This window comes from Hyla sarda, chromosome 5 (assembly GCF_029499605.1).
Source record: "Hyla sarda isolate aHylSar1 chromosome 5, aHylSar1.hap1, whole genome shotgun sequence".
In the NCBI taxonomy this organism is placed as follows: Eukaryota; Metazoa; Chordata; class Amphibia; order Anura; family Hylidae; genus Hyla; species Hyla sarda.
This window is the reverse complement of record NC_079193.1, coordinates 119,893,311-119,920,341: the sequence shown is the minus strand read 5'-3', so window position 1 is coordinate 119,920,341 and position 27,031 is coordinate 119,893,311. Positions and strand designations below refer to the sequence as shown.

General features: G+C 42.3%; 1 protein-coding gene across 4 annotated transcripts in view; it reads left to right on the top strand.

The window, feature by feature from the left end:
- The window catches only part of SLC6A19 (solute carrier family 6 member 19), a 283,454-nt gene that overhangs the window by 37,634 nt on the left and 218,789 nt on the right, over positions 1-27,031 (top strand). For 2 of the 4 annotated variants that reach the window (XM_056520183.1, XM_056520177.1), the window contains exon 2: positions 14,505-14,700. In XM_056520183.1, coding sequence (XP_056376158.1) covers positions 14,622-14,700 — 79 coding nt within the window. In that variant the 5' untranslated portion in view covers positions 14,505-14,621. Of the gene's footprint in view, positions 1-14,504; positions 14,701-26,477; positions 26,566-27,031 lie in introns of those variants that run through there. The other 2 variants (XM_056520176.1, XM_056520182.1) reach the window with 2 other exon arrangements.

Here is a 27,031-nt window from a genome sequence, read left to right as displayed (position 1 = left end):
ATGCATTGGATAATGCATTGGTGCTAAATTTATCAAGTGCGACTTTTGTGCGACAAGTCGCATCTGCCCAAAATACGCTGAAATGTCAGACCATGTTGGAGCAGGTCTAAATGCAGTTTAAGCTGTAGACCCTGAAGTCTGAGCACAGAATTTATCAAGGGCTGTGAGACCTTTGATAAATTAGAAGCACAATAGACAGGAGACTACCACATACACTGGTCTATAAGCATACCCAGAATAGACTAGATTAGTAAATCTCCCCCAATGAGTGCGGGACATAATGTATGGCTCATTTTGACAAGGAAGGATAAAATTATTAAAACAGAACAGACATGCAAATGTATTGCCAGTCGGCAGGGTGATTCCAAAAATTGTTAAAGTTGTGTTATGTGCCTACACATGTGCTTACACACATACATACACACATACATACATGCATAATCACCTCTTGAGTACATTACTATGCATGGATGGAAAAAATATATGGGGAAAATATATATGGGTGTAATTGTTATTCTGTTGCAAATTAAACATACATATAAAAAGCTCAGGTCTTAATTGTGTCAGACCTGAGTGTTTTGTTACATAATTGTCAGTGTATAAATCATACTGATACATAACCAGGAGTAAAGATACAGTTATTAATGGACTATGCAACAGTAGCGCTGGATACTGCTGTTGCAAGTCACACATTACCGTTATGGCTGTTTGAGCATATAAAATGCTTCGGTGTTGGTACGGAAAATAAATAAATAAATGGAAAAACCTGATAATTGTTCCACAAAACTGGGAATGGATATGAAAAGGTTATTCCATATAGCTGGATACAAAGGCTTTGAAACACATGGAAGTATATTAGACCTCCTGACAAGTATACATTGTTACGGTGTTCTGGTGGACATACATATACATCCATAAAATACCTTATCCGTGTATATTTCCACCCAGTGACAGATGTTGTCTATTTCTAAAACAGGTGTATATGTGTATTTCCAGAGATTGTAATACGCCTTATTTAGTTTATTTAGGTGTGTTATGATGACATATTTTCTGTGTCATATTTCTGTCTTTAAAATATTAGTTCCACAGCCTCATTCAGCCCTTAGGGTTGTAGTGTTTGGAGGCTGTAAATCCAGAACATTTCTTTACGTGCCAGAGTTTCAAATCTGTTTTTATTTCCAGAAGGAATATGTTCAATTGGAATTATGGATATGGCTCCCATGTTCCCCTCATGCATCAGGCTCAGGTGTCTTGACAGGCCATGGTACATGAACTTTTTCTTTATGTTTGAACGATGTTGGTTCAATCTCAGGTGTAAAGGTTGTGTTGTTCTTCCAACATATTGTTTGCCACATTGGCATTTTATGAGATAGATCACGTATTCTGTTTGGCATGTCATCAGATGTTTAATAGGGAAACTTTCACCAGAATGAGTACTGGAGAAACCTTTTTGATCATGGCGTATGGTATGACAGCATATTCATCTTGGTTTTCTACATTTGTATGTTCCTATATTTCCAGTTTTCTCTTTTCTTAGTCCTGGATTTGTAGGGAGAATTTTCCCCAAATGTGGGTCTTCTAGTAATATTTCCCAGTGTTTTTTCAAGATGTTTCTGATTTCTGTTTGCCCCGCTGAATATGTGGTGACAAAATTACATCTGGTCTTCTCCTCATTTTTTCTTCTCTTTTTCTTTCTTTTTCAGATGAGGATGTCCTGGATCTGATCTTTCAATGCATTCTTCCTGGGTGAGTACACAAGTTCTCTCATAGGCATTTTCAATCAATTCTTTCGGGTATCCTTTTGCTGCAAATCTGGATCTTAAGATTTTTGACTGTTCAGAAAAGGTGGTGGTATCCGTGCAATTCTTTCTCACTCTTTTGAATTGTCCAAAAGGAATGTTCTGTTTCCACTTTTTATAGTGGCCACTGGTGAATGATATGTAACTATTAGAGTCCACTTTTTTGAAAAAGTGGATGTGGTGAATCTGTCCCCTTTATGGGTGATATTGAGATCTAGAAATTCAATAGAGATGAAAAGTTGCACCAAAAAAGACAGAAAAAAACACTAACTGTTGAGAAGGAGAAAAAGGATGAAGAGTCCCTAATCAAGATATTCAATCTATCAAAACATATTCTAGAATATGCAGAAAAAAGATGAACAAAAACCTCTGGGAAAACATCCAGAGATCCATATAAAAACAAAATTTTACCATACTAAGAGCCAGGGAAATCTTATAAAAACATTCCATGAAATGGTGGCAGATGTATTCAAAAGCCTACCGGAAGCCTTCCCAAAAACAAAGCGCAGGAAGATTAAGCAAAGGCAAGCAGAAAGCCTTGAAAAACGTAAAAAAGAATGAAGAAATTGTTATTCGTGCTGCCGACAAAGGGGGAAGCATAGTGATCCAGGATTACAATGAAGAAGCGAACCGGATTCTTGGAGACAACAAATATTACAGAACGATCACCACAGACCCTTTTCCCAAATTACAGAAAAATATTCTAGGTCTTCTGAATAAGGCCCTGGAGGATAAAATTATATCTAAAGCCGAAAAGAAATTCCTCTTTAATCCCAACCCTGGAGTACCATATTACTATCACCTACCAAAGGTACACAAGGATACCGCAAATCCTCCGGGCAGACATCATTTCTGGGATCCATAGTCCCACGTGCAATATCTCCCAATATTTAGATATGCTACTGCAGGAATACGTTGTAGATCTACCTAGCCATCTGAAAAATTCAGACCAGTTGATCACCTTACTGAACGGCATACCCTGGTTATACTTACTATGGATGTAACATCGTTATATACGAATATCCAACACGATCTGGGGATTCGATCAATTGTCTCTTTTTTAGAAAAGGATGAAAAAATCCCAAAGGAACAGGTAACTTTTCTCACCAACTGTCTGAAGCTTATATTAGAATGCATCTTCTTCTCATATAATGGCACCCTACACCACCAAGTAAGGGGGACGGCCATTGGGACCAGAGTCGCACCATCATATGCGAACCTTTTCATGGGTTGTTTTGAAGAACAGGTGATAAAAACTCATCCCCTCTATAAAAACATGTGACTATATACAAAAGATATATAGACGACCTGTTCCTATTATGGCGTGGCCACCCAGAAGACATCACATCGTTTGTTACGGATAAAAATACCAACAATTGGGGTCTGACTTTCACCCCAGTTTTTTCCACCATCTCTATTGAATTTCTAGATCTCAAGATCACCCATAAATGGGACAGATTCACCACATCCACTTTTTTAAAAAAAAATGGACTCTAATAGTTACATATCATTCACCAGTGGCCACTATAAAAAAGTGGAAACAGAACATTCCTTTTGGACAATTTAAAAGAGTGAGAAAGAATTGTACGGATACCACCACCTTTTCTGAACAGTCAAAAATCTTAAGATCCAGATTTGCAGCAAAAGGATACCCGAAAGAATTGATTGAAAATGCCTATGAGAGAACTTGTGTACTCACCCAGGAAGAATGCCTTGAAAGATCAGATCCAGGACCTCCTCATCTGAAAAAGAAAGAAAAAGAGAAGAAAAAATGAGGAGAAGACCAGATGTAATTTTGTCCCCACATATTCAGCGGGGCAAACAGAAATCAGAAACGTCTTGAAAAAACACTGGGAAAATATTATTACAAGACCCACATTTGGGAAGAATTCACCCTACAAACCGGGACTAACCTTCAGGCGGGCACCAACCATAAAAGGTATGATAGCCCCGAGTAAGCTAAAGTGTCACAACAAATCTTCCCAGAAAAAAGAGAAAACTGGAAATATAGGAACATACAAATGTAGAAAACCAAGATGCCTATGTTGTCATACCATACGCCATAATCAAAAATGTTTCTCCTGTACTCATTCTGGTGAAAGTTTCCCTATTAAACATCTGATAACATGCCAAACAGAATACGTGATCTATCTCATAGAATGCCAATGTGGCAAACAATATGTTGGAAGAACAACACAACCTTTACACCTGAGATTGAACCAACATCGTTCAAACATAAAGAAAAAGTTCATGTACCATGGCCTGTCAAGACACCTGAGCCTGATGCATGAGGGGAACATGGGAGCCATATCCATAATTCCAATTGAACATATTCCTTCTGGAAATAAAAACAGATTTGAAACTCTGGCACGTAAAGAAATGTTCTGGATTTACAGCCTCCAAACACTACAACCCTAAGGGCTGAATGAGGCTGTGGAACTAATATCTTAAAGACAGAAATATGACACAGAAAATATGTCATCATAACACACCTAAATAAATAAACTAAATAAGGCGTATTACAATCTCTGGAAATACACATATACACCTGTTTTAGAAATAGACAACATCTGTCACTGGGTGGAAATATACGGATAAGGTATTTTATGGATGTATATTTGTGTCCACCAGAACACCGTAAGAATGTATACTTGTCAGGAGGCCTAATATACTTCAATGTGTGTCAAAGCTTTTGTATGCAGCTATATGGAATAACCTTTTCATATCCATTCCCTGTTTTAAGGAACAATTATCAGGTTTTTCCATTTATTTATTTATTTTCCATACCAACACCGGAGCATTTTATATGCTCGTACAGCCATAACGGTAATGAGTGACTTGCAACAGCAGTATCCAGCTCTACTGTTGCATAGTCCATTAATAACTGTATCTTTACTCCTGGTTATGTATCAGTATGATTTATACACAGACAATTATGTAACAAAACACTCAGGTCTGACACAATTAAGACCTGAGCTTTTTATATGTATGTTTAATTTGCAACAGAATAACAATTCCATCCATATATATTTTCGCCATATATTTTTTTCCATCCATTCATAGTAATGTACTCGAGGTGATTATGCATGTATGTATGTATGTGTGTAAGCACATGTGTAGGCACATATATATGTGTGTGTCTATATATATATATATATATATATATATATATACACACACACACACAACTTTAACAATTTTTGGAATCACCCTGCCGACTGGCAATACATTTGCATATCTGTTCTGTTTTAATAATTTTATTCTACCTTGTCAAAATGAGCCATACATTATGTCCCGCACTCATTGTCTCCGTCACCTGCGTTCTGTGTCACACACTCTCCTCCTGTCTGCCACGGATCTTCGGTCTCGGTCACGCCGGGGTACCGGCATAAGTGTCAGCCAAATTATTATTTGCGGTTTTTGTATTTTAAGTAACCCTCAAAGGAATGCTCACCTCTAATGAAAATGCACTTTTTATGTATATTAGACAATTTTATTTGATGTAACTTACACATGTGAGATCTTCTTGAATTGATTTTTGCGGGCAAATGAGGTATAAATAAAGGATATCCTCACTGCCCAATCAGAAAGCCTGACAAAGAGGGGGTCCCCGCTCGTCGAAATGCTGAAGTAATAAACCTTCTTTTTACTTTTTATTAAATCCGTGTCAAAGCGTTTTTTATTTTATTCTATCTATTCCAAACATCACTACTTCTGTGACGGAGGTGAGCGCCAATTGAAGCACTTAATTTTTTCCTCGGAACTCTTGGACCGATGTTCTTCTACTAAAGTGACCGTCCTTCGCATGTTGTAGCGGTTCTAGTGCTGGTTGCGCTCCTCCACTCTGTGTCCCCCAGAATAGTGGGAAACAAGCGCATATTGATGTTGTGCCCATGGTACAACACAAAAAGGTGAGCAAACCTATCTTGCCATTCTCTGGAACTGTTGCTCCTTTGGAGCCGATACTTATTGTTTTTTTTTGTACATCTGTGAATCCACCAGTTAATTTAATTTTATTACGCTTAGATGCGCATTGTGTCTTCTCTGTTTTTTCTATATACCTTTTGTTAAATAAATTATATATTGATTCACATATAAAATATGTCTACTTTATGTTTCCATCATAAAGTTCACATGTTTTTACTTCTGGAAGACATCAGAGGGCTTCAAAGTTCAGCAGCAATTTTCCAATTTTTCACAAAATTTTCAAAATCGAAATTTTTCAGGGACCGGTTCAGTTTTGAAGTGGATTTGAAGGGCTTTCATATTAGAAATACCCCATTATAAAAACTGCACCACTCAAAGTATTCAAAATGACATTCAAAAGGCTTGTTAACCCTTTAGTGTTTTACAGGAATAGCAGCAAATTGAAGGAGAAAATTCTAAATCTTCATTTTTTACACTGGCATGTTCTTGTAGACCCAGTTATTGAATTTTTACAAGGGGTAAAAGGAGAGAAATCTTCCTAAAATGTGTAACCCAATTTCTATCGAGTAAGGAAATACCTCATATGTGTATGTCAGGTGTTCGGCGAGCGCAGTAGAAGGTTCAGAAGGGAAGGGCTTTTGGAGAATGAGTTTTTCTGAAATGGTTTTTGGGGGGCATGTCACATTTAGAAAGCCCCTATGGTGCCAGAACAGCAAAAAAAAAACACATGGCATTCTGTTTTGGAAACTACACCCCTCAAGGCACGTAATAAGGGGTCCAGTGAGCCTTAACACCCCACAGGTGTTTGACAACTTTTCATTAAAGTTGGATGTGTAAATGATTTATTTTTTTTTCTTCACACTAAAATGCTGTTTTTCCCTCAAATTATTTTTTTTTACAAGGGATAATAGGACAAAATGCCCCCCAAAATTTGTAACCCCAACTCTTCTGAGTGTGGAAATACCCCATGTGTGGACGTCAAGTGCTCTGCTGGCGCACTACAATGCTCAGAAGAGTCACATTTGGCTTTTGTACTAATAGACAGATCGCCCGCTGCGATATTTCTGTATAATGTATAGATGCGGCGGGCGCTCTTCTATGGTCTCCTGCCCTGACGTATATATACTCCAATTCATATTTCCCCCAGAGAGCTGTGATGGGCCAGATGGTTCCAGCCAATCACAGCTCTCTGTAAGAAATAGGAATATGTGTATATATATATGGTAGTGCAGGGGACCATAGGAGAGCGGCCGCCCGCATCTATACATTATACAGGAGGATCACAGCGGGTGTCAGGAGTGATACCCGATGTGATCTTTCCATAACTGCAGGTAATACTACTCCCATCATGGAGCACACTCTGCCTCATGCTGGGAGCTGTAGTACCTGCATTAATAGACAGATCGCAGTGGGTGTCAGAAGTTACACTCGCTGCGATCTGTCTATTAATGCAGATACTACAGCTCGCAGCATGGAGCAGAGTGTGCACCATGTTGGGAGTAGTAGTGCCTGCTTAAGCACACATCACAGTTGATGTCACTACTGACACCCGCTGTGATCGTCCTGCTCTATACCCCTGCCAATCACTCATTGATATTTCTCTCAGAGCTGTGATTGGCTGCAACCATCCGGCCAATCACAGCTCTGAGTGAGAAATATGAATGAATTATGTTCTATTCACATCACTGGACGGAGTATAGGGCAGATATGTGAGCGCTGTATACAGCGGCATCTGTGCTATATAATGGACGATCGCATTGGGTGTCAGACTGAGACCCAGGGCGATCTGTCTATTACTACAGGTACTACTACTCCCAGCATGGAACAGTCTGTTCCATGCTGGGAGAAGTAGTACTACCTAAAAAAAAAAAAAAATAGAGAAAAAAAAGTGAAACATACACACTTTATTAAAAAATAATAAAAACTTATTTATAAAATATATACATTTTGTTTAATAAAAGATTTTCCATCACTGCAGCATCCTTTTTTTTTTTTTTATTTGGTACCCAGCTAATTTTGGGTACCAAAAAAATAAACGACAAAAGGTGACAAAAATGCAAATTCCACACAAATGAAAAAAACGTATGATGACGTACATTGCACTGGCGATTTGTCAGGCGTTTTTTCTGGCGTTTTTTTTATTTAATCCCTAAAACGCAAGACAAAAAAACAAGTGGAGACTTGTTATTGTAGCCCAATTTTTTTCATTTTTACAAGGGGTAAAAGGTAAAATGGCCTCCCAAAACTTGTAATTCATTTTCTCTCGAGTAAGAAAATACCTCATATGTGGATGTAAATTGCTCTGTGGGTGCACTAGAGGGCTCAGAAGGGAAAAAGCGACAATGGCATTTTGGAGAGCGAATTTTGCTGAAATGGTTTTTGGGGGGCATGTCGCATTTAGGAAACCCCCATGATGCCAGAACAATAAAAAAATAGAAAAATAAACACACATGGAACACTATTTTGGAAACTAAACCCTCAAGGAAAGTAACAAGGGGTAAATTGAGTCTTTATACCCCACAGGTGATTGACGAACTTTCGTTAAAGTCGGACATGAAAAATAAAAATTAGATTTTTAACACTAAAATGCTGGTATTACCCCAAACTTTTCATTTTCACAAGGAGTAATAGGAGAATTCCCCCCCCCCCCCCCAAATTTGTAACCCCATTTCTCTCAAGTAAGGAAATACCTCATATGTGGATGTAAAGTGCACTGCGGGCACAGTAGAGGGCTCAGAAGGGAAGGAGCGACATTGGGCTTTTGGAGAGCAAATTTTGCTGAAATGGTTTTTGGGGGGCATGTCGCATTTAGGAAACCCCCATGATGCCAAAATAGTAAAAAAAAAACACATGGCACACACTTTTGAAAACGACACCCTTCAAGGAACGTAACACGGGGTAAAGTGAGCCTTAATACCCCACAGGTGATTGACCAACTTTCGTTAAAGTGGGACATAAAAAAAATTCAATAAAATGCTGGTGTTACCCCCAAATTTTTGATTTTCACAAGGGGTAATAGGAAAAAAAAGCCCCCAAAAATTTGTAACACCATTTATTCTGAGTATGAAAATACCTCATGTGTATATAACGTGCTCTGCGGGCAAACTACAATGCTCAGAAGAGAAGGAGCGTCATTTGGTTGGAATGGAAGTCGGGGGCCATGTGCGTTTACAAAGCCCCCAGTGGTGCCAGAACAGTGGACCGCCCCCACATGTGACCCCATTTTGGAAACTACACCCCTCACAGAATGTAATAAGGGGTGCAGTGAGCATTTACACCCCACTGGAGTTTGACAGATCTTTGGAACAGTGGACTGTGCAAATGAAAAAAAAAAATTTCAGACAATGTGGGGTGTAAATGTTCACTGTACCCCTTATTACATTACGTGAGGGATGTAGTTTTTCAAAATGGGGTCACGTGTGTGTGTGTGTGGGGGGGGGGGGGGGGTCACCTGTTCTGGAACCATGGGGGCTTTGTAATTGCACATGCCCTTGAATTCCAGTCTAATTCTCTCTCCAAAAGGCCAATGGCGCTCCTCTTCTGAGCATTGTAGTGCGCCAGCAGAGCCCTTTACATCCACATATGGGGTATTTATATACTCAGAAGAAATGGTGTTACAAATTTTGGGGGGCTTTTTTCCTATTACCACTTGTGAAAATGAAAAAATTGGGGCAACACCAGCATTTCAGGGAATTTTTTTTCTATTTTTACGTCCAACTTTAACGAAAATTTGTCAAAGACCTGTGGAGTGTTAGGCTCACTATACCCCTTTTTACATTTCTTGAGGGGTGTAGTTTCCAAAATGGGGTCACATGTTCATTTTTTTTTTTTTGCGTTCATGTCAGAACCGCTGTAACAGCCACCCCTATTCAAATCACCATTTTAGGCCTACATGGCGCTCTCTCACTCCTGAGCCCTGTTGTGCATCCGCAGAGCATTTTAAGTATACATATGGGGTGTTTCCGTACTCAGGAGAAATTGCGTTACAAATTTTGTGGGTCTTTTTCTCCTTTTACCTTTTGTGAAAATTAAAATATGGGGCAACACCAGCATGTCAGTGTAAAAATGTTAATTTTTTTACACTAACATACTGGTGTAGCCCCTAACTTTTCCTTTTTCATAAGGGGTAAAAGGAGAAAAATCCCCCCCCCCCCAAAATTTTTAACGCAATTTCTCCCGAGTACGGAAATACCCCATATGTGGCCCAAAACTGTTGCCTTGAAATACGACAAGGCTCCAAAGTGAGAGAGCGCCATGTGCATTTGAGGCCTAAGGTAGGGATTTGCAATAGGGGCAGACCCCGATATGAGGATGGGGTTTGTCTCTACCAAAACCCTACAGCAGTGTTTCTCAAACACGGTGCCTCCGGCTGTTGCAAAACTCCCAGCCCTCCAGGACAGTCATTTGCTGTCCGGCAATACTGGGAGTTGTTTTGCAGCATCTGGAGGCACAGTTTAGGAAACACTGCCGTATGAGACGTTTTTCATTTTTATTGGGGTGGGGTGGGGGAAATGTGTAATTGTATGTATGCAGCGTCTAACTTTTGTGTTAGTGTAGTGTTTTTAGGGTACGTTCACACGGCCACAGCTCAAACTTGTAGAAGGAAACCCACTGTAAACCCCCGCCTGTGTGAATGTACCCTGTACATTCACATGGAGGGGGGGGGGGGGGAGTGCCCCAAACCTTCAGCTAGCAAAACTACAACTCCCAGAATGCACTGACAGACCGTACATGCTGGGAGCTGTAGTTTTGCAACAGCTGAACTACAACTCCCAGCACTGTTCTTCCACAGTTGTTGCATAACTACAACTCCTAGCATGCCTTTCGGCTGTCAGTGCATTCTGGGAGTTGTAGTTTTGCAACAGCTGGAGGCACACGGGTTGGAATTACTGAGTTAGGAAACAGACTCTGGCTCAGTGTTTCTCAACCTGTGTGCCTACAGCTGTCTCAGGACCCCCCTGGGCATTGCCACGGGATGCCTGCTGATAGATATCAGCAGTCATCCCGGTCCGATCACCGCCCGGCGAACGATGGTGATCGGAAATACGAAGGGCGTACAGGTACACCCTCCGTCCTTAAGGTACCCCCTTTGTCCCCAACAGGTTAATGTATCAGCGAGCCCATGGAAGTATAACTGGGACATCACAAAAAGATATTTCCAGACACAGGCATGTACCGATTATACATTGGTCCCAAATCCTTCTGGCAGGCGGTGAGTGACGGGGGCCCAGCCTAATACAACTTTGTCAGTGGAAAAATAAAAAAAGTTATAGGCCTCAGAAGGTGAAGAGGAAAAAAATGTGAGCCAATAATCTGATATGCCAGGTCATGAAGGGGGTAACAAATGTAGTGAACGTACATATTGCTACCACACACAAAAAGTCTAAAAAACTAAATTCACCAACATTGATAAATTCACTTATTGTTTTTTCTTTCTTATTTTCTAGCTAGAATATGGGCCCTGTGTATCAGTGTGTGTATGTGTATGTGTGTCTTGCTTAACATTTTATTCATTTGACTTTCAGCAATAAAAGTTAGTGATCTATAACAGAATTACCTTATAATGAATTTTTGATTAGCAATGAACACAACCTGGCACATGGCCTTAAGTAATAAATCAAATGATAAGACTAAATGAAATCTTGTTTCTGCCAACTTCAAGCCAGAGATGACTCAATGCAACATAACTCACATAATGAACCTAATTAACTTACCCTTTCAATTTACGCTTTTGACATGAGGGACTTAACACACCAGGACCTAAACGTACGCCCCATTCCATTAAGTGATTTTGAAGCGAGCACAGGAGCTGCGCTTGCTTCATAGTGGTGAGTGTCAGGAAAATTCTACACCAATGAAAAGTGCCCTCCCAATTACACAAAAATATACAAATCTTTATTGTAGCACATCAACAGGACATACATGAGACATTAAAAACAAAAGCAAAAAATCTCTTATCAAGCTGACTCCACATACCAGGGGGGCCGGGGACCCCACACTGTGTGCTCATCCCTAAATCTTCAAACCTCCTGATCCTCCAAACTTCCCCTCTCATATACACATTTCTTGAGGATAAATGTCAGCTGCTCTCAAACAACGTTGGGGGAGAAAGTCACCGACACAGTGACGGAATGCTTGGGGTCTGGTCGGATGCCTGTCCCTGCTGGTATTTTACAACACTGATCTGGTCCTGAGCAGATGTGCTACAATAAAGATTTAAATATGTTTGTGTAATTGCGAAAGCACTTTTCATTGGTGCAGAATTTTTCTTTTTGGTTTTGTTGTATAAACACTACACTGTAGTGTCACCCTTTGTTTGTTTACAATTATATGATTTTTTTGGCTTAAAGGGGTACTCCGGTGCTTAGACATCTTATCCCCTATCCAAAGGATAGGGGATAAGATGCCTGATCGCGGGAGTCCAGCCGCTAGGGACCCCCGGGATCATGCATGCGGCACCCTGTTTGTAATCAGTTCCCGGAGCGTGTTCGCTCCGGGACTGATTACCGGCGACTACAGGGCGGGCGGCGTGTGACGTCACGCCCCCACCCCCCGAGTGATGTCACGCTCGGCCCCTCAATGCAAGCCTACGGGAGGGGCTTGCACTGATTACAAACTGGGTGCCGCGTGCATGATCCCGGGGGTCCCCAGCGGCGGGACTCCCGCGATCAGGCATCTTATCCCCTGGATAGGGGATAAGATGTCTAAGCATCGGAGTACCCCTTTAAGCCTGCCCTTGATTTGTTTTTGGCTACTTCTATCAGTCGCTTCCCATCATTAACCCTTTAGATGCTGTGAACAATGCTAATCATTGAATCTAAAGTATCAGATATAGCATTCCGGTTACTCAGATGACTTGGACCCCTGTGACGAAGTTCGATGACTGTAGAGCTAAAATAGTGGAGAAAAGTGCCCTTAACTGCCTCTTGCTTAACCAGGCTTTATCAGTAGAGCGCTGATAAACACTGCACAATGTTATGCAATAGGTATAGAAATGTACAGTGAATGCAATCTAATAATTGCAAATAAAAGTCCCATATGGTGACTTAAAAAGTGCAAACTATATAAATTCAAAAATGCTTTTAAAATTATATAAAAGCCTCTCCCCTAATAAAAAAAAATGAAATCATCCTTCTTTTTCCATTTTCACTCCCCTCCAAAAAAATTTATAAATAATAAACATTTTAGGGTTTATTTACTAATATGTTTCCGATATTTTTTTTTTCAGTTTTGCAGCTGAATTTAGGGGCACGTCCTACGCGCCAAACCTTGTGCCCAAAAATACCTTCAAACCTGACCATTAAAAAAAAATGGCATGTCCGCCCTGGGAAAGGAGCGTATCCCTAACAAAAGGGGCATGTCCCCAACATATTTACTATGGTTTCCAATGCTTGCCGGGAAAACAGACCCACACAAGAAAACTACACTCCACTTTTAGTAAATCAACCCCACGGAAAATAACATAAACGTAAAAATAAATACCAAACGCCAAAAATGCTGATTTTTTGTCACATCATATGTCAGAAGTCCCATCAAAACAAAATGCTATTGTTAAAAACTACAGATCACAGTGCAAAAATGAGCCCCCATACAGCTGCGTATATGCAAAAATAACAAAGGTTATAGGGGACAATTAAAGGTCAATTTTTTATATACTTTTTTTTGTTAAAAATTATGTACAATAATAAACTATGTAAAATGAACTTTTGTAACTGAATGTAACTTTTACCATAAGGGTGCGTCCACACTGCGGAATCTCTACTCGCTTAATTCAGTGAGCGGAGATTCCGTCTGGCGGCCGCCGCTGAAAACACTTCGACGGTAGGGCCGCGGGGCACTGAGCCGTCACCATTGACGACTATGCAGTGCTCGCGGAATCTGCGCAAAGAATGAACATGTTCTTTCTTTGTGCGGAACAGTTTCAGCAGCGAAATTGTCTGCCGCTGAAATTCCGCAGTGTGAATGGGTCTCGCGGAGACCCGTGGGAATTCTGTAGTGTGAACGTACCCTAAAGGGGACTACTGTTTTGTAAGCGGAGGTGCTCTGTCCGGCTAAGGTGACCCTAATGATAGATTATAGGGGAATGTAGAAACTGTAAGATGGGAATTCTAAATGGGAAGAAAAAGAGGAAAAAATATACATATGTATTTTTTATTTTTATTTAATTGTTGTATGTTATATAAAAAAAAAAAATTCTCTTCTTCACCTCATTGGAATGTATGTGGTGGGGGTTGTGGGCCTTTCCACTTTACTTAATGAAGGGATGAATGAAGACTTGCCCCTTTAGAAAATGGACAAAGCTGCACAATAGTTTGCATAATGGAAAGGTCTAATAAGTGGTAGTTTCTCCTCAAGCTTGTTGATCCTGGAGATGTGTGATGAACATATCACGAGAGAGTCAGAAAGGATGGTGGCACGAAAGGGTACCATCCCTTTATGGCAAGAGGAGTAAGCTAAATTAAATGTAATATAATTGATGGTTTGCACTTTGGTAAATAATAAGCAGCTGTGAAGAGGAGAAAGAAGAAAGTGGTGAAAATGAAAGGAGGTGGCGATGAATGTTCTGGCAGGGCCTAAACTGGAAATGGGAAATGAGTGAAATTGAGGTGAGAATTTTTTTTTTTTTTTTTTGGGGGGGGGGGGGGGGCAAATTAAAGGGGTATTCCAGGAATTATTTTTATTTGACTATACTACAGGGGCTGTTCTGTTCTGTGATTTTCACCCCAATATTTATTTTTAACAGCATACAAAATGATTGTTGTCTCAAATTTTTCCCAGGTTGCAATGCGGCTTTTGCTGATGTGTAGGAGGGAGGAAAATGGAATTATGGGATTTTAGGCAAAAAAGAAAACTCAAACAGGAAATACCAGTTCACAAAAAGCTAGCCACAATGTTATGGTGGACTCAGAACATAGCCATTTAACCCCAAGACAAGCGCAGATCCTTCCTAAGCATGTCCATTACTGTCTGCCAGGTATGTACTAAAATCCCCTTATGGTGGAAAACCCCTTTAAGGGAAGGGGAAGAGAGATGGGGGGCCTATTAATACAAAGAGTATGCATGAATGTGGGTGATTTGGGTTGGACAGGACACTGGAACCAACTTTGGAAATTGTAAAGTTTTTTTTTTTTTTCAATAATGTGTGATGATATTGATGAAAATATTGATTGTAATTATATGATAAAGTAATAATTATTGTAATTGAGATATAAAGGAATAATAAAAAAAAGTAAAAAAAAATAAAGTCTGTTCCATGTTGGGGGTAGTAGTACAGGGTCTGAAGGATTGATTGCACTGGGTCTCAATTCTGACACCCGATGCGATCAGCAGTTATAGAGCAGGGGAGCAAGCAGCATGCTGCGCTACTCTGTGATGTATATACTGTTTTTAAACTTTTCATTTTTAAATCCCCCGCCGGGAGCCCTGAATAGCCGTCACCGAGGAGCCATTCAGGGCTCCCCGCAGGGTTTTTAAACTACTACTGTGTTAACCCTAAATGTATGCCCCTGTGCATATTTATAATAATTTATTGGCCCCAGTGTGCATAATTTTATTTCCCCCCCCCCATGTCCATATCCCCCAAGTGTCCATATCCCCCCCAGGACACGGGGGATATGGACACTGGGGGATATGGACACGGGGGGGGGGGGGGAAATAAACGTATGCACACTGAGGCCAATAAATTATTATAAATATGCACGGGGGCATACATTTAAGGTTAATACAGTAGTAGCTTAAAAACCCTGCTGGGAGCCCTGAATGGCTCCTCGGTGCCAGCCATTCAGGGCTCCCAGCGGGGGATTTAAAAATGAAAAGTTTAAACAGTATACACATCGCAGAGTAGCGCAGCATGCTGCTCGCTCCCCTGCTTTCTAACTGCTGATCGCATTGGGTGTCAGAATTGGGACCCGATGTGATCAATCCTTCAGCCCCTGTACTAGCACCCCCAACATGGAAGACTCTGTTTCATGATGGGGTAGTAGTACAAACACTAATGTAGCCTCCCCAGCCGACGGCAGACTCCAGCAGCCGGGGAACTACTACTCCCATCATGGAAACTAGCCTTTTCCATGATGGGAGTAGTAGTAGTCCCTCAGCACTGCAGTAGTCTGCTCAGAAGTAAGTCAGTTGCTAAGGACGCTGCACAGCAAGGAACAGACATGCGCACAACAAGTAAGAAGATAGGTGTTTTGGAGTCTGTTCTGAACAGCTATTGGCTGATCATTTGCCAATGACTGTCACAACCGAGTGCGCATGTGATTACAATATTCATGAGGGGCAGGGCAGAGCGGAAACTGGGAGGAGGTGCAGCAGAAAACGTCACAGCTGAGTAAGTGACGTGGTGTCACAACATGACCCACATCACTGAGTGAAATAAGAATGCCAGTCACGGGAAGCCAGTAACAAACAGTATCTTCCGGGAAGATTTTAAAATAACTACAAAAGAACACCAGACTAGGAAAAGAAACCAGGCACAGAACTGGTAAGCTAAATATAATGATTTGCACCATATAGCTATAAAAAAAAGAACCACCTGACAAACCCTTTAATGGGAAGAGATTATCTTTTTTTTTTTTTTGCACTTTTTACTTTTTGTTATATCTCCCATAGGATATGCACATAACCCCATGTGTATAGCAGAGTGTATGTGTGTGTGTGTATGTACATTTCTATACAGGTGGGGGTATGTGCAGAGCATTGCACCCTTGTCTGTAGTACAGACTAGGGTGCAATGCTCTGAACATACCACCACCTATATAGGAATGTACACACACACTGCTATAAACATGGGAGGGTATGTGCAGACTGCAGTGCATTGCACCCTAAGGTCTGTAGAAGACAGTAGGGTGCAATGCTCTGTCTGCAGTCTATTTTGCACGTAACCCCCGTGTGTATAGCAGTGCTGCAGTGCAGAGCAGCAGAGGAGACATTAGACACAGAGGACCTGGAATAATCACCAACCGTATGGGGCCGGGGCGGCGGCGGCAGCAGAAGATGGACAGTCACTGATCCTCCAGGGCAGGCTGAGCGGGGGATCCAAATAAAAAGGCGGTGCGGCGGGAGAGGAGACAAGTTGGGAGGAGCAGCACACACAGGAGCTCAGCCGGGGCAGAGTCAGGGCCTCATTCAGGAGATAGGGGGAGGTCCTAGCGGTCGGAACCCCCGCGATCAGACATTCTATAGAGGATAAATTTCTTTGCACTGGACATCTTCTTTAACCCCTTCCCTAATAAAAGCTTGAATCCCCACTTTCCCAATTTTTAACTAAAATAATGTGAAAGATAAAAAAAAGTATGTGGTATCGTCGCGTTCGTAAATGTATGGTGACCCACGGTGTTAAGCGGGACCACGGGGTTCAGGATGTGGTTGTATGTGTAGGCCACCAACCCAGAAACCGCATATATTAAATGAGAGTCCAAAGCAGGTTTTGATGCAACTGGAACTTTACTGAAGGAGGCAGTATAAAGTTTCTTACAGATAGCCAACTTCCACAGAGGTTACCGGGACACAGGGAACCTCTCAGGCTTGCTTGGACTTGTAGTGATAATAATGATGATGCAGGCCACTGTGCTACTGTTATGACTTTGGTAGGGACAGTAGAGACTTGACTTGTAGACATAGATGAGACTTACAGATTAAATGTGGCTGCAGACGTGTAGGCTTTGGCCTAGCTGTAATGGACTGAACTTGTACAGGGCTGGTGCTTACTTGACTGTCCAGGAAGTGAAGTGAGAAGAAAAGAGAGCTAGTGTGGAGTCTACTGCCCTTTATATATCGTGGGGCTGGACTAAAGCCCATTGGTAGCTGGTTGCCTGTGGTTACCTATGCCTCTGAAACTCTGGGTATCAGGTGATCACATATCACATGACCATATCACATGACCCCAAGAAGGTCCTATACAGTTTAAACATCCTAATAACCTTTAAACATAGCTTATATTCACTGTACAATACCTGAAATAAACATACAGAATTAATGTACAATATAAATCAGAATAATGACCTAGGGGGATCCTGCAGGTGAGCCCTTTGGACTTGAGGGACTCTACCTGAGGGGACTTTAAGAAACTGTACAGAACCATGTTCTGTATGGGACATGACAAACCCCCTTTCTTAATATAAGTCGCCCTCTGCGTCTGTTAACTTAGGGAGAGGAGCGAAATGGCCACTGGGCTGTATGCAGTCCTGAAGCAATATATACAATGTCCGATTCCAGGCTGATGAAACGAATATGAAAACTGATGTACTGGTGATAAGAGTCTCTATATAATGTCCATACATGTTCTGCAAATCTGATGAACATAATAACTCTAGGAATTACTTGAGATAAGAATTCATTATCTTATGAATATATCTATGACTATAACGACATGACTTATACTTATGACATAACTTTTTTTTGTAGTTATGACTATGCACAACTAGTCACTATGTATATAACAGACATAATTGACTATACATTCCTGACTGACTAGGACATTTTATGACACTAGACATCACACTTTATGAGTGCTGCAACATTTGATTAGTACTATGATATATCTGACTATGAATGACATTTGACTGACTATTAGACTATTAGACTTGGTATGCATGATGACCGCAATGCTTAACCATACACTTTGATATTTTACCACTGTTTTTTTTTTTTCTGTTAGACACTGGTTGCGGATTAGGTTGCCGGAGGCTTTTTGCCCAATGCCTTGGCTACTAGGGTCTATTGGCATTACACACTTACCCCTAGAACACTTTACTCTAGATAATATTTGACATTCTGTTACCTTACTTTTTCAATTTGGTTAGCTACAGGAATACCTTCTGGCCAGTAAAGTACCCTGGGCATGCAAAGACAAGAAGAAATGACATTAGTTACATGACATTTTAGTGACTAATAGTGGTGTGGACTGATATAAAAATGCTACAGTCCCTAATGTATATTTGACTGAAGTTTGTGACTGATGTACATGACTTTTGTGATTTAGACTTATGTGTCCTTAATTTATGTGTGTGCACTATTTAGGCCAGTCTAGATATCTGGCTGCCTGTGTAAGTAAGAAAAACAGGAGACCGGAGGGGCGCCTCGATTGATACCGTCTGGATAGCAGGGGAGAGGGGTAAAAAAGAGGGGATAGTATGGGGCTTGCAGGCCCCTTAGGTATTAGCTGCTCACCTTAAAGCAAGTATTAAACTTTCATATCAACCCACATGCGGGGTTATGAAGAAGCAGGAAGGAGCAGGAACCGCTGCTGAGCCCGAGGTTGCAGGGGAGGTAACACCGTCCCATGGAGGAAGCAGGTACAGGTAGAACAAAATTACCTCTAAAAGGCGCTGCTGCTTCCGTGGATGGGTGTAATAAACCAGATCCAAAAACGCGTAATCCTGTATCGCATTGCTTTTATTGTTTTATCTTAACTATAAAACCTCCAAGATTCTACAACAACTCTACTCTGGATCTGGTTTATTACACCCATCCACGGAACCAGCCGCGCCTTTTAGAGGTCCTTTTGTTCTACTTGTACCTGCTAGATATCTGGCTGGCAGTTGTCCTTGTGTTGACCTTTGGGACTGACGCAACACCAACTCTTGGGACTGAGGAACATTCTCTGCTTCGGGAGCTCTTGGTGCTTCTGGAGTAGCAGGACACTCTTGCAGACTGAATTCTGGAACTGAAATAGGTCCTGGACTAGCTGGATCCACGTTTTTTAGAAGTGATACTGAGGGGCTGGAATCCGGAGTACAAGCTGATGCCACGGGAGACCGAACAGGAGCCGGTAAAGAAACTATTGATGGTTGCACCAACCCTTGGGACGACATAGCACAGAAGACTGCAGGCTGATGAGGGGAGAACACAGTGACATCCATGGATGGGTGGATCCCCTCTCCAGGTACATACTCCTTCATGGGTCTAGCAGCTGTTGAAAGAGGTGCAGGAGGTTCAGGCAGAACTTCTCTAAGGCACAATTTTATGCGATTTCAATGTACCACTTGTGGTTCATAACTAGTCTTCTGAATCTCATAGACGTCAGAGTCTGGATAGGGCACTGTGGTGATAGTGTAGAGCTCCCTTTCCCAAATGGAATTCAACTGATGCACCCTTGGAAACTTCCGCAGCCAAACTTTATCTGCCAGTTGTAGAGGCATGTCAGAGGCATGACGGTTATAGTTATGTATGAGCGAATTTTTGAAAAATTTGATTTAGCCGATTCACCGAATTTTTTTTCCGATACAAATTTTTATGTGGCAAATCTAGATTAAAAAGGGCTATTTCTGGCCTACAGAGAGACTCAATAGGGGTGTAGAACACTTTGCTGTGTTCTAACACGCATATGGAGTGTTCTGGGGTAGTAAAATAATGCTGTTATTCATTCTGACATGCAGATTACAGGCATCTCCTTTAGAATCACATATAGTGGGTGAATGACACAGTATGGAGGTGTTGGCAGCATGAGGAGACTATATAGTGTCTGAATGACAGCGTGGAGGTGTTGGCAGCATGAGGAGACTATATAGTGCCTGAATGACACAGCGTGGAGGTGTTGGCAGCATGAGGAGACCATATAGTGGCTAAATGACACAGCGTGGAGGTGTTGACAGCATGAGGAGACCATATAATTGCTGAATAACAAAACTTGGATGTGGCTGAAGCATGAGGAGACCATATAGTGGCTAAATGACACAGCGTGGAGGTGTTGGCAGCATAAGGAGAACATATAGTGGCTAAATGACACAGTGTGGAGGTGTTGGCAGCATGAGGAGACTATATAGTTGCTGAATGACACAGCTTGGATGTGGCTGAAGCATGAGAAGACCATATAGTGGCTAAATGACACAGCGTGGAGGTGTTGGCAGCATGAGGAGAGCATATAACGGCTGAATGACACAGCGTGGAGGTGTTGGCAGCATGAGGAGAGCATATAGCGGCTGAATGACACAGCGTGGAGGCGTTGGCAGCATGAGGAGACCATATAGTGGCTGAATGACACAGTGTGAAGGTGTTGACAGCATGAGGAGACCATATGGTGGCTGAATGACACAGCGGGGAGGTGTTGGCAGCATGAGGAGAGTATATAGCGGCTGAATGACACAGCTTGGATGTGGCTGATGCATGAGGAGACCTTGTAGTGGCTAAATGACACAGGGGGAGGTGTTGCCAGCATGAGGAGACCATATAGTGGCTGAATGACACAGCTTGGAGGTGGCTGAAGCATGAGAAGACCATATAGTGGCTAAATTACACAGCGTGGAGGTGTTGGCAGCATGAGGAGAGCATATAGCGGCTGAATGACACAGCGTGGAGGTTTTAGCAGCATGAGGAGACCCTATAATGGCTAAATTACACAGCGTGGAGGTGTTGGCAGCATGAGGAGACCATATAGTGGCTGAATGACACAGCTTGAATGTGGCTGAAGAATGAGGAGACCATATAGTGGCTGAATGACACAGTGTGAAGGTGTTGACAACATGAGGAGAGCATATAGTGGCTGAATGACACAGCTTGGATGTGGCTGATGCATGAGGAGACCTTGTAGTGGCTAAATGACACAGGGGGAGGTGTTGGCAGCATGAGGAGACCATATAGTGGCTGAATGACACAGCTTGAAGGTGTTGGCAGCATGAGGAGACCATATATTGGTTGAATGACCTAGTGTGGAGGTGTTGGCAGCATGAGGAGACCATATAGCGGCTAAATGACACAGCGTGGAGGTGTTGGCAGCATGAGGAGACCATATAGTGGCTGAATGACACAGCTTGGATGTGGCTGAAGCATGAGGAGACCATATAGTGGCTGAATGACACAGTGGGGAGGTGTTGGCAGCATGAGGAGACCATATAGTGGCTGAATGACACAACGGGGAGGTGTTGGCATCATGAAGAGACCATATAGTGGCTGAATAACACAACGTGGATGACACAGTGTTGAGGTATTGGCAGCATGAGGAGACCATATAGTGGCTAAATGACACAGCTTGGATGTAGCTGAAGCATGAGGAGGCCATATAGTGGTTGAATGACACAGCATGGAGGTGTTGGCAACATGAGGAGACCATATAGTGGCTGAAAGACACTGTAGAGGTGTTGGCAGCATGAGAAGACCATATAGTGGCTAAATGATACAGCGTGGAGGTGTTGGCAGCATGAGGAGAGCATATAGCGGCTGAATGACACAGCTTGGATGTGGCTGATGCATGAGGAGACCTTGTAGTGGCTAAATGACACAGGGGAAGGTGTTGGCAGCATGAGGAGACCATATAGGGGCTGAATGACAGCTTGGAGGTGTTGGCAGCATGAGGAGACCATATAGTTGCTGAATGACACAGCATGGAGGTGTTGGCTGCATGAGGAGACCATATAGTGGTTGAATGACCTAGTGTGGAGGTGTTGGCAACATGAGGAGACCATATAGCGGCTAAATGACACAGCGTGGAGGTGTTGGCAGCATGAGGAGACCATTTAGTGTCTGAATGACACAGCTTGGATGTGGCTGAAGCATGAGGAGACCATATAGTGGCTGAATGACACTGCATGGAGGTGTTGGCAGCATGAGGAGACCATATAGTGGCTGAATGACACAGCGTGGAGGTGTTGGCAGCATGAAGAGACCATATAGTGGCTGAATAACACAACATGGATGACACAGTGTTGAGGTGTTGGCAGCATGAGGAAACCATATAGTGGCTAAATGACAGAGATTGGATGTGGCTGAAGCATGAGGAGACCATATAGTGGCTGAATGACACAGCGTGGAGGTGTTGGCAACATGAGGAGACCATATAGTGGCTGAAAGACACTGTAGAGGTGTTGGCAGCATGAAAAGACCATATAGTGGCTAAATGATACAGTGTGGAGGTGTTGGCAGCATGAGGAGACCATATAGTGGCTGAATGACACAGCGTGGAGGTGTTGGCAGCATGAAGAGACCATATAGTGGCTAAATAACACAACATGGATGACACAGTGGGGAGGTGTTGGCAGCATGAGGAGACCATATAGTGGCTGAATGACACAACGGGGAGGTGTTGGCAGCATGAAGAGACCATATAGTGGCTGAATAACACAACGTGGATGACACAGCTGTGAGGTATTGGCAGCATGAGGAGACCATATAGTGGCTAAATGACACAGCTTGGATGTAGCTGAAGCATGAGGAGGCCATATAGTGGTTGAATGACACAGCATGGAGGTGTTGGCAACATGAGGAGACCATATAGTGGCTTAATAACACAGCTTGGAGGTGTTGGCAACATGAGGAGACCATATAGTGGCTGAAAGACACTGTAGAGGTGTTGGCAGCATGAGGAAACCATATAGTGGCTAAATGACAGAGATTGGATGTGGCTGAAGCATGAGAAGACCATATAGTGGCTAAATGATACAGCGTGGAGGTGTTGGCAGCATGAGGAGAGCATATAGCGGCTGAATGTTACAGCTTGGATGTGGCTGATGCATGAGGAGACCTTGTAGTGGCTAAATGACACAGGGGGAGGTGTTGGCAGCATGAGGAGACCATATAGTGGCTGAATGACAGCTTGGAGGTGTTGGCAGCATGAGGAGACCATATAGCTGCTGAATGACACAGCGTGGAGGTGTTGGCAGCATGAGGAGACCATATAGTGGTTGAATGACCCAGTGTGGAGGTGTTGGCAACATGAGGAGACCATATAGCGGCTAAATGACACAGCGTGGAGGTGTTGGCAGCATGAGGAGACCATTTAGTGTCTGAATGACAGCTTGGATGTGGCTGAAGCATAAGGAGACCATATAGTGGCTGAATGACACTGCGTGGAGGTGTTGGCAGCATGAGGAGACCATATAGTGGCTGAATGACACAGCGTGGAGGTGTTGGTAGCATGAGGAGACCATATAGTGGCTTAATGACACAGTTTGGAGGTGTTGGTAGCATGAGGAGACCATATAGTAGTTGAATAACACAACATGGATGACACAGCGTGGAGGTGTTGGCAGCATGGGGAGACCATATATTGGCTAAATGACACAGCTTGGAGGTGTTGGCAGCATGAGGAGACCATATAGTGGCTTAATGACACAGTTTGGAGGTGTTGGTAGCATGAGGAGACCATATAGTGGTTGACTAACAAAGTTTGGATGTGGCTGAAGCATGAGGAGACCATATAGTCGCTGAATGACAGCGTGGAGGTGTTGGCAGCCTGAGCAGACCATATAAAGGCTAAATGACACAGTGTGGAGGTGTTGGCAGCATGAGGAGAGCATATAGTGGCTGAATGACACAGCATGGATGGGGCTGATGCATGAGGAGACCATGTAGTGGCTAAATGACACAGCGTGGAGGTGTTGGCAGCATGAGAAGACCATATAGTGGCTGAATGACACAACATGGAGGTGTTGGCAGCATAGGGAGACCATTTAGTGGCTAAATGGCAGAGATTGGATGTGGCTGAAGCATGAGGAGACCATATAGTGGCTGAACGACACAGCGTGGAGGGGTTGGCAGCATTAAGAGACCATATAGTGGCTAAATGAAACAGCTTGGAGGTGTTGGCAGCATGACGAGACCATATAGTGGCTGAATGACACAACGTGGAGGTGTTGGCGCATAGGGAGACCATTTAGTGGCTAAATGACAGAGATTGGATGTGGCTGAAGCATGAGGAGACCATATAGTGGCTGAACGACACAGTGTGGAGGGGTTGGCAGCATGAAGAGACCATATAGTGGCTAAATGACACAGCTTGGTGGTGTTGGCAGCATGACGAGACCATATAGTGGCTGAATGACACAGCTTGGATGTGGCTGAAGCATGAGGAGGAGCAACTGCAGGTAACAACCTTTTACGTTGGGAGAGCCATCATCCCTATGCCCTGAAGAAAGGCATTCCCAAGGGCCAGTACCTTAGGGCTAAAAGAAATTGCTCTACGGATGAAACCTTTAAAATAGAAGCACAAGATATGCGAGGTAGATTCAAAGAAAGAGGCTACCCTGACAAAATTCTGCGAGAAGCCTATAACTACGCCAAAGAAAAAAACAGAAGACATCTTCTGAAACCAAGGGACCCTGAGAACTTGGAACAAGACTGTCCTCGCATCATTGCTACCTATGATGCAGCAGCAAAAGATCTATCAGACATCATTTCGAATTTTTGGCCAATACTTAAATCTGACCCCATAATTGGATCAATGATAGAAGAAAAGGCGGTTATTACATACAGGAGAGCCAAGAATATAGGCGATATGCTCGTACACAGTCACTATGTACCACCAAAACAACCAGGGACCTGGTTAGACACGAAACTAGTTGGCACATATAAATGTGGTACATGTAAGGCCTGCAAGTTCATAAATGTCTCAAAAAAATTCAAGAGATATGTGGACAATTATGAATTCACAAATAGAGATTATGCTAATTGCAAGACATGTAATGTCATTTATCTGGCCACATGTCCATGTTTAAAAGGATACGTAGGCAAAACGTTCAGAGAATTGAGAAGACGCATTTTGGAGCATGTGGGAGATATAAAAAATAAAAGGGATAAAACACTCGCTAACCACATGCTCCGTTATCATGCAGATTCACCACTGAACATCTCTTTCCAAATGATTGAGGTCCACAAGCCAGATTTGAGAGGTGGTACTTTGGACAAACTTCTATTACAGAAGGAAGCTAGATGGACTTACAGACTTTGCACCACTGCTCCTACAGGTTTAAATGAATCTCTATCTTTTGCTTCTTTTATATAAGTTTATGGTACCAAACTTGATTTAAGTTTTCAACATTTCTGTCTGTATATCATGGTCATGTCACTCTAATTATGTAATTATCATTTAAATTTATAGGTCTGGTAAGTCAGCCTTTCTAAGTACCGAGTACTTCTGTATTTAAAAAAATGTATAATAGTTTCTATCATCAATTTATGCTCACTATTATTTTTGGTACACTACGGTGGGATATTGACCCATGTACCACCAGAGTTCACCTATGCCCCTTCCTCTTTCCCTCTTCTGAATGGCATTTTGCTATCTGTGTCCGCAGGTGGAACGCATGCATGCGTTCCATTTGAATTTTCGCTTGCGCCTTACAGCGAGTGGAGCGCATATTGCGTTCCACTTGTATTTCCGCTTCCGGCATTACGTACTATCTCCCCTGCCGGCAGTAAGGTATCGGAGGTGACACGCGAGTGGAGCGCTTATTGCGTTCCACCCGTATCCACCTACAAAGTTCCCAACCGGAAGCGTTTACCCGGGTGGAACGCATTTTGCGTTCCAATTACCGGAAGTAATCGCATATCCAACATCCGGTGCGGGTAGTATAAAACACCGATGTCTGTCAGTATGCAGACACCGGCGTTCAACGTGGTCCAGGCTTTTCATCCACAAGTATCAGGTCAGTACACTACTCAGGGACCGTCCCTTATTTACAACTATATTGTTGACTTTATGTATACTTATGCCACCTCTGTCTGATTACTCATTCAGGTCTGGGCTATCTATTATCTATTCGTCTTTTGAACCATTTGGACTACTTCTATTTAGTGGTTATCCACCCATACCTGCCTTATGGGATTTTGGTCCCAATTGTGACTATTAGTACTTGACCTACCCTGTGGAAGTACATCATTGCCTGACCACATTAATATCATCACATCCTATACATAACTGGCATTACTTTTAGGTGAGCGATTTGACAATAATTTTTTATGATATAACCTTTTACCATATATTTGGTTTTTCTTGAATACCAGAGGGGGTTAGTGAATTATATTATATTTATTTCATAGGAGTCTGTTAAATTGAGATCTGCTTTAATATCAAGAACAGAGTGTTCTGTTGGTGGTCTTAATCAAATACCATCATCCTACATAGGGGGTAAGTCCTTTGTTAGTATCATATTTTATAAATAAAAGACCCCTCTAATGTAGTGCCACCCCAATACTGACAGACTTGTCACTACATTTTTTGTTCACAGTGTATCTGCGTGTATCTTGAACAGAACATCATCTTCTCTCTCTGGAGTCAATCTATTATTACTTTACTAACATTGCATAGTAATATTCTAAATGCCATCCTTCTGCTATGACACTAACAGACTCACATATATGACCGGTACTTATTACTGACAGACCCGGACCTATGTACTATCATCTACTTATTGTCATTATTGGTTTTTGTATCTTTTGTATATGATTTTGCATTTGTTGTGCACTAATTGAATTGTGAATATTATCCTCTCATCCCTGATGAACTCCCCTCAACCTGGGAGAGAAACGCGTTGGCCAGAGAGGTTGATATATTTTTGTACCAATTGTACATATTGTAATTGCCCCCCTAACCC